Source organism: Cebus imitator, unplaced genomic scaffold, assembly GCF_001604975.1.
Source record: "Cebus imitator isolate Cc_AM_T3 unplaced genomic scaffold, Cebus_imitator-1.0 Scaffold439, whole genome shotgun sequence".
Classification (NCBI taxonomy): Eukaryota; Metazoa; Chordata; class Mammalia; order Primates; family Cebidae; genus Cebus; species Cebus imitator.
In genome coordinates, this window is record NW_016107754.1 from 1,324,512 (window position 1) to 1,333,831 (window position 9,320).

At 33.3% G+C, this 9,320-nt stretch overlaps 1 protein-coding gene across 5 annotated transcripts in view; it reads right to left on the reverse strand.

The window, feature by feature from the left end:
- Positions 1-9,320, reverse strand: part of DZIP3 (DAZ interacting zinc finger protein 3) — a 109,113-nt gene that overhangs the window by 47,682 nt on the left and 52,111 nt on the right. For 4 of the 5 annotated variants that reach the window (XM_017510414.2, XM_017510417.2, XM_017510415.2 and 1 more), the window contains exons 13-17: positions 7,983-8,059; positions 5,727-6,344; positions 3,866-3,898; positions 2,725-2,894; positions 1,883-1,927 (exon numbers count right to left, since the gene is read on the reverse strand). In XM_017510414.2, the coding sequence (XP_017365903.1) occupies positions 1,883-1,927; positions 2,725-2,894; positions 3,866-3,898; positions 5,727-6,344; positions 7,983-8,059 (943 nt within the window). The remainder of the gene's footprint in view (positions 1-1,882; positions 1,928-2,724; positions 2,895-3,865; positions 3,899-5,726; positions 6,345-7,982; positions 8,060-9,320) is intronic. The other variant, XM_017510418.2, reaches the window with a different exon arrangement.

The following is a 9,320-nucleotide window of genomic DNA, read 5'->3' on the forward strand; positions in this document are numbered from 1 at the left end:
CTCCCGGGTTCAGGCAATTCTCCTGCCCCAGCCTCCTGAGTAGCTGGGATTACAGGCACGCGCCACCATGCCCAGCTGATTTTTTGTATTTTTAGTAGAGACGGGGTTTCACCATGGTGACCAGGATGGTCTCCATCTTTTGACCTCGTGATCCACCCGCCTCGGCCTCCCAAAGTGCTGGGATAACAGGCTTGAGCCACCGCGCCCGGCCTATTTTATTTTTTTGAAATGGAGTCTCCCTCTGGTTGACTTCACTTTTTATAACTGGTTGCTTTGCGCTACAACTAAACAATTTTTTATGCCTATAATAACAGTAATTATTTAAATAAGACTATTCCACATGAAATAATAACATGCATAAATTTTAGCATTTTTATGTCCTAGGACATTTTTTTAGGTCCCACTTTAAAACTTGGGTAAAAGATACAAGATCTCTCTTCTAATGTCCAAATTTTATCTTGATAAAATTATCTTACTTTCAAAAAGTATTTTGACTTAATAATATAAATTGAAGAAAACCTTAGGATATTAAAGAAACAAAAGTTCCTAGATATTTGTTGACATTTAATTAAAAAATTACTAGTCATGAATTTCTGAGTAGTATATTTACAATAATATTATTTCCAGTTGTGTTTGTTCCCTTTTTAATTTCAATTTGATGAAGAAATAGGATTTTCATTTAACTAAATTTGAGAATTTGAGCATTATCATATTTTATTATGGCAGTAAAAGCAAGACACATTATATGTCCTTGCAACTTAGTTTGGTGATTTGATAGCTGTGAATTTACTTGGCCAGTTTTATGTAGTATTAGACCCTCTACTAATCAATACTTTGGCAAAAATTAAAAATATCATCAAAATAACAAACATTTGTTTTATCAGATAAGAACTGTCTAAAAGTAAGAAAAATATCTCCATACTCACATTTTTAAAATAAAATTTAATTTTCATAACTTTTAAAATAAGTTATAAGTGATTGTTAAATATAACAATAATGATATTTTACTTATCAGATTTGAATATAAATTATCTTTTTTAAAATCTTGACTTCATAAGTATTTTACAAAATCATCTTCATTGTCTTAAGTTTCATTAATGATTACAATTTGGTTACACTTTCAAATGACTAACAACATGGGGTCACAAGATTGTAGCTGGGCAAATATTCTCATTCAGTTTATAATACGCAGAATATATCAAGGTCTTAAATATATTTTTCAGGCTAGAAAATCATTTTTTCACCACAAAGTTGCATAACATGGTGGTTAGCTATACGCTTGATTAAAAAAATACAAGTGGCTTTCCCTTATTGTTTTCCAAGCAATTAAGAGACTCACAGCTAAAACTGTGCTAGATACTGACTTGTTCATTTTGCAACTGACAAAAATCAAAGCAGCAGCAATGCAAGAAGTTTGTATTTGTACCTTTTTGTGCACATTATTGCATTTTGGCATAGTCTCAGACATAAAAGAAAAAAAATCAAGATTTCTCAAAGTTTTGAAAGCGGCTTCTAAACATATCAATAAAGATATGACAAAAATAAACTGTTCTTAAAACAATGAGTATGCATTTTAAAAATAAGTGGTATGTAGAAATTAATGAAATTTCCATGTGACTAATTCAGTCTATATTTATATATGGTGCAAATGTATAAATTACAATTTAGGGAAGCGAAGTACGAAATACCATTTCATACTTCAAAATCATTTAAAAATCATTCAGGATATAACAAATGTAGACTTCTCTATAATCATTTATTAAGTAAGCTATTGAATCATTTGAGCTATATGTCTACCTGAACTAATTTAAGTTCTAACAATGTATTCCTGTATTTAACTCGTGTCCATTATCAGTATTATAATGCTAGTATAGTCTCTTACCTTTTTATTCTTAGTCTTTTTCTTTTTCCTTTGTTTACTCTTAACCTAGTAGGTAAGAAATCATTTATTAAATACATAATTCAAACTGCACAAAGGGTTATTTTGCAAAATATATTTCCTCTAACCACTGAGATCTTTTGTTTTCTAATATTATAGATATTTCTTTCTAGAGTCTATGGAAACAATTATTTTTGTTTTTATCATTTTTATTTTAATCCTACTCTTCTGTCCTTACATAATCACTGATGTATAAAGGAACAACACAATGTCAGTAAGTAGGTTACTGATAAAAGTTCACAGATACTCACTTACACACATGGATATGAGTAACAAAGAGGAAGGCGCTTTTTAAAAGCAACATATTCATGCCCATGAGATTAAAAAAAAAGGTCTAAGAAGAATTTAGTGACTATATTATAACCATTACCACTTATTTGTAAAGAAATATGGAGATTCCATTTTGGATAATTTTCATTCTACCTCTGCAAATGGTGTTGAAATATCCCACTTTTCCTTTCTTTCCTTTCTATTTTACACTATACTTTCTTCTACTTTCCAATACCTTCCCACATCCACTTGGATCGGGATTAAAACAAACATATTATAATCTAGCATAATGCCTGTCATGTAAGTGTTTAATAAATGGTAGCAAAATAAATGGTTATGGCAGGAAAGATTATGGAAGGAAGTACTGAGGAAAGGACCATTCCAATTTAAGCTCTGTATAAACACTATGATAAATATAAACTAAAATTATCTGGGATGCTTTAAATATAGCACATGCAACAAAGTAAAGGCCCAGAATAAGTTCTTCTAATTCAAATATTAATGAAAGCTTATACTTCCTGGAGATCTTTAAGAGATTCTGTTGAAGATTCACTGGGTATTGAGGCCCCATCTTTATTAATTTCTGCAAACTGTATTTCAGGGCTTGATTTCACATTTATATTGTATTCCATGATAGGTGGACTTAGTTCTTCTTCCTCGTTCTGTAACTCTTCTATTTCAATACCTAAACATTAAAGGCAAAATTCTCAAAATCTAGATGAAATAATTTCAGTTTCTTATCAATATTATAAATAATGTTTGCTCAAAAAAGCAACATTCCCAAAATAGAAATAAAAGATATCTTACTCTTTTCAATTACCCAATGAAAATGTGATGTTCATTTATCAATTACCAAATTGCCAAACAGCCTGGAACCTAAATGCCATGTTACCTACTGGTATCTTAAGTAGACTCTAGATATGGGATACTCCAGAACTTAAGTAGACTCTAAATACTAACTTTTTGCATGTTCTGACCTTGGTCCTATTGATACTGCAACTAGTATTATTTTAGCACATATATCTGAAATATAAAGAAGAAACTAGAAGATCTACTTTTTATTTTTTCTTTATTTTTCATAAGAGGGATGTGAGCCCCCTATTACGTAACCTTTTCTTTGACACGTTGCTCCTTGATATTGCCCCAGAGACTCAGTCTCAAAACTTGTAGACTTTGTCTGACTGGTCTCAGATAGTCTAACAACATTTTACCCCAAACAAATACTTGGTGTTTTTTCTTAAGCATAATTTTAATCGAAGGATATTAATTACACTTAAAAAAACAATAGCACAAAAATGGAAATAAAAAAATTACAACTCACCACCTGGCAAAAAAGTATATAGCTATAAACAATAGACAGACTAAATAAAATTATACACGCTAAATGTCAAACAGATAGGGAAAACGGGAAGGTATTTTTTCCTGCTGAAGTTTCTGTGAGTAAAACAGGAGAACATCCTTTTTGGGAAAATCCTGGAGCACATGCACTAAGGCCAGGGCAGAATAAAGATCTTTCTCCATTCAGCAGACCAGTAGTGACTTGACCACATAATTTTCCAAATTCTTAACAGTTATAGTTTATCTGATCAAATAAAAATTCCACAGATACCCCTTGTTAAAAAGTCACTTACATATTTTATTTTTAAATATACTTACACTGACTGCCCGTTATTGACTGTAGAGCAATTCCTATAATACATAAAAAAAAATTTTAGATGTATAATTACAAATGCAACAAATGAATGTCTGGCTAGGATTAAGAAAAGGCAGAATATTTTTATATTGCACCAATTTATCCTGTAAGCAGCTGGAAAAATAACCAGTTTTGCTCATCAGTCCAGTTTAGACAAGGCACAATCTTTAGATTATTATATAAAGGTTATAAACTCATGATTAGAGAAAAAAAAGAGTAAACAAACAAAAATGTAGTATCACAGATAAAGCCTAGAACACAAACACTTTAAACCAAGCAACAAATACTTGTGTTTACAGTCCTATGCCATGAAATAATAGTTAATTATACAGCAAACCTCCACTGAAAGTTGGGGCCTTTTTGGCAATCTGATTTATCCAGGTTAGCACTTGTTCTCCTTGCCCATTAATATTTATTGAGCACCTACAGTCTATATCAGGCTGTGTTAAGATCTAGAGATTGAATGGTGAAGGAAAAAAGACAATCTTCATGGAGATTTAGTGGGATGATGTATGTTAATCAAATTACCAGATATCCAAATGAAAAGCAACTATAATAGCTAAGGAAAGAAATATAAGATTCTAAGAAAGCCTTTATTAAAGGCCAATAAGCTCTTCAGACTACTTGAGTAAAAGCTGTTTAAAATGCTTTGCATTGAATGAGTACTCAAAACTCTTTCTCAAATAATTACTCTATTCTCATGAATTTTTGTTATTTAAAATCCTAATAAATATATTTTTTAAAACCCAAATTTGTAAGTCAAAGATTCTTGCCTGACTTTCTTATATATCAAACTGTGTCCTTTTCTTTCATGCTTATATTATGCAAGAAAACAAAGGTATTCCAGAGCCTTGGTAAATACCAGGACTGAAATTGGACATAATAATTATCTCTAAAGAAAATCTGGACCAGATCACTAGAAACGTGTAAAGTTGTATGTTTACATAGCATCTTCAGTTGTTCACTAGGCTGTAAATAACTTGGGACCAGGAAGTTCTCTGAATAGCATAGCAAGGGTTTCAGTGATGTTGACATGCCTTGAACTCTGCTTTCCAAGAGAATAGCTGAGAAGGGATCCTGAGATATGGGAGAGGAAGTCTGAAGTCTTTTCCATATCAACAGACAAGTTGGGGTATGGCCATTGCTGAATACAGACACTTGCATGAATGTTATCTGATTTTAAAAATTACCTACAGCCAATGAATAGCTGCTAAAATTGTAAACTAAACAAGGTTCTGCTAAAAAGGAGAAAAAACATATCCACTGTGTCTAAAAGGACATCTTTGAAACCACATAGTACCTATCTGTGATGGTTTTAGACTTTACTAATTTTGGAGAATAAAACACCACTTAAAGTGATACAACTCTACTTAAAAGTCTTCAATGATTTATTTCTGAAAAATGCAAACTCCTCAATGTGACTAAAAAAATCCTCTTGAATGTATTCTATGAGCTCTTTCGTACTTTAATCTTAATAATGCCAACCTTTTTTACTTTGCTGCAGTATATTTTTGTTTCTATACCTTTATTTTTATTTCTCTCTGAAACATTCTTCTCCTTCGTCTTCACTTGGCTAACATCTGCATGCCATTAATAATTCTTTAACTATTATATTCTCCAGAAAGCTTTTTTGGACTCCTTTAGCCTAGGATTTCCCATGGTATTCTGGAAACATCTCTAGCACTATAATTTCTATTACCTTCCTAATGCGTCCATTCTCCCAAAAATGTGAGCTCACTGACTCTCTTGCCCTTTGCACTGTGCCTGGCCCAGAGCAGACATTCAGTGGAAGTTTATTTGCTGAAGTAAATAATCATTTAGTACCTTGTTGATAGCAGGATAACATCCTCTGTATGATTTCTGGTACGGGTATGCCTAGGTAGATGGACAGCTGATGGTAATCAAGGGAGATATTCTCAATGGGATTCTCCTTCACTTTATCAATATCTTCTTGCTTCATCCCAAGGCGCAGAAGAATATCTGAAACTTTTTTCCAAATTGAATTGAATTGTGACTCAGTGAGACCATTCATCAAAATCTCACTAAGGAGGATATCCCTGTATTTGCACAGTCTCAGGATGTCTGCAGATTTAGAGATGTCAGAAGATGGCGGTTCCATATTCCATCCTTTTTTGGGTGCAGGGAACACATTCAAATGCTTTATGAGAGCTAGTAGGAGGCATAAGTCAAACTGTTTGGATTGTGGTAACTCCTTGTTTGGAGGATAAAGCAGATGCCATGATCCACCCAAAGGATGATTGGTCCAGAGATGGTTGTAGTAAGATTCCAGCACATTCTTGTGTATAAGAAGCTCTTTTCTCAAAAGAGGGGGTGGCATAGCCTCATCAAATATTTGCCGAACAATGTCAGTACCAGAAATAATAATTATATGAAGCAGATGATAGAAATAATTATAATCAAGCTTGAAGATAGGCATTTCATCTGAAAATAAATTTTGGGAAGTCAAGACATTCCACATTAATGCTCTTTTTCTATTTGGTCTCTCATATTTTATCCTTAGCTCCCGTAGGATAAAAACTGTTCCAAAAGAATGAAGCACAGTACACTGCTTTGCTACAACCAGTGCTCAATAAGCATGCTGCTTTCTCTCTGTCAAAAAATCTAAACAGAAACATGTTCCCAAGCAAAAGTAATCAAAGACTAATCACCACAGAAGTCTTTCAACCATCCAAGGTTTTGTTCAAGTAAATGATCTTTGGCAACAAAATAGCATCGAAGTATTAGATCTTTAAAAATTCTGAAATTTGCCAAGGCTGCTAATTGTCAACATTTAATTACGCTTTACTTAATCAATTATACTTTATCCTAATCAGCACTGTCCAACAGAACGTGGTGTGATAAAATGTTTTATATTTGCACTAATAGTCGTGGAATACTGGAAATGCTGCTTGGGTGCTTGGGTGACTAAGAAACTGAATTTTAAATTTAATTTTAATTAACTTAAATTTAAGTAGCCATATATAGCTAGGGACTACTATACTAGATAGCTCAGATCTATATCAAGAAATGCAAAAAAATCTAGTTCCTTGCTACTCAGGTAGCCCAGAGACCAGCAGCATCAGCATCCACCTGAGAGCCTGTTATAAAAGCACAGTCTCAGGCCCCACTGCAGACCTACTGAACTGAAATCGGCATTTTAACAAAATCAAATATATGTATAATGTTTGAGAAACCCTGACTTAATAAATGTCATCTTCTTACCCCTTCAAAAAAAGATAATAAAGTAGATATTTCATCAATAATACGGAATAAGGCATGAAACTGAACTATTTGGTATTTTCCTGTTTTAATAGTGATTTCAAAGGAGAAAAGTAGGCTGAGGTGAATTAGAAAGTACTAATAATTTGATATATGATGGCATTTGGCTTTTGTATGTATATCAAAATATGTATCTGTCACATAATACAACTTTATTATTTTATCCTTCAAGATTCTATGTTTCAAGAGATTTTTTAAATTAACATTTTTGCTTGAAATATTTGATATACACTGGGGGGGGGGGCAAAGTTAAAAAGCAAATGACACAGGGAGCTTCCTTTGGGTTGCCAAATAAGAAGTTGGCTGGACTGCCACCAAACTATTCTTTCATGAGCCCAGGGTCCCTTAATTAAAGTCTTCAGGTTCTGGGCAGGAAATGTACTAGCACGCTCCTACACCGCTGGCAGCTAAGTTTAGAGTAGTTGGTCTCAAACTCAAAATGTTCATTCCTTTCATGTAAGGGTACTCTAATGCTTGCTCTGTTAAGAAGGAATGCAGCAAGGGAAGGAGGGTTGGTAGAGAACCTCTGCTAGGTCACAATCCCACAGTATAGTTAGAGCTATGCACCAGAACTAGCATGTCTCTCTATAGAATGCCAAGGTAATGTGAGGTCCATACATCTGCTGATCTTCCTGTCTGTGATTTCCAGCCTACACCAAGTGCTGCTTGCTGGTATAAACCCAAGTTCAGTGAATGACAAACGCAGTGAAGATGTGGTAGTTAATGGCATGAAAGTTGACAACAGAAGTAAAAAATTTTAACACAGTTTTCAATGGAAGGCATATAAAAATAAAATAATACCTTTTGCATTAAATTTTAAACTGATCTTCGGTCTTATATCAGTATCAGCTATTTTCAGAGATACCAAGTTTTTATAACTGAAAATGGAAAAAAATTAAGTTACAGTGGAAATAAAATAATGCCAAAGTCAGTCAAGATTTCTAGTATAAGCATGAGTATTTCTAGTATAAGCTGAGTATTTTCATCTTCTACTCCTAGAAATAATTCAAGAAGGAGAAAAATAAATGAACAAATAAAGCCCACCAACAATGACAACCCTACATTGTCACTTTCATTGGAATTATCAAGTAAGCAGTAGTGCCAGATTTCATACTAAAACAATCACATTACAAACTTCCTTGCAAAAAGGTTGTATGGTAGCAGAAAACAAGGAAAGAAAGCTTTGCATTGTAAAACAAAAAAAGCAAGCAAGCAAACAAAAAATAGCAAACTTGTAAGTCCTCCCTGGCCCTCTCTTCATCACATAAATTTTTTGGCAATAACTAATTCCAAGAAAACCCAACTCAACGCCTAGTGATTAAAAACAATAAAGATGCCAAAACAATAAAAATAATTAGAAAAATGAAGTAGCAAAATGTATTAACTAGACTAAGCACTAGGTAAATGTTGCCATTAAACAGACAGCTTCACTTTGAAATGAACCACAGAAAACAAAACAAAAAAATATTGGACAACACCACAATGTAAGCTTAATGAGGAAAGGGATTTTGGTGGTGGTTGTTATTTTTAACTGATTTTATCTCCAGTACCACTATAACACTGTTAGTTACACATTACACTGAAAAAAACGTAAAACTCTTAACAATATGAAGTTACTGGCAAAGATACTGAGTAAAAGGTATCTCCTATACAGTTTGTGGGGAGTGTACATTTGTAAAACCACTCTGGAAAACAATTCAGCAAAAGCTAGTAAAGTTACAGATACACACAGGTGACTTAGAAATTCTACTTTTAGGTATACATTCTGGAAATTTTTCTGCTCATATAGACCTAGAGACACGTACAAGAGAGTTCACTGCAAAACTATGGTTATAGCCAGGAACTAGAAATAAATCTGTCAATGGTAGAATGATTAAATTAGTGAAGAAATAATCTAAAGTTAGAGCAATAAAATGAAAACACTAAAGAATGATAGTAAGAATGGAATCATACCAAACATGATTTAAAAATGCATAAAATCCGGGCGCAGTGGCTCAAGCCTGTAATCCCAGCACTTTGGGAGACTGAGGCGGGTGGATCACGAGGTCAAGAGATCGAGACCATCCTGGTCAACATGGTGAAACCCCGTCTCTACTAAAAATACAAAACATTAGCTGGGCATGGTGGTGCGTGCCTGTA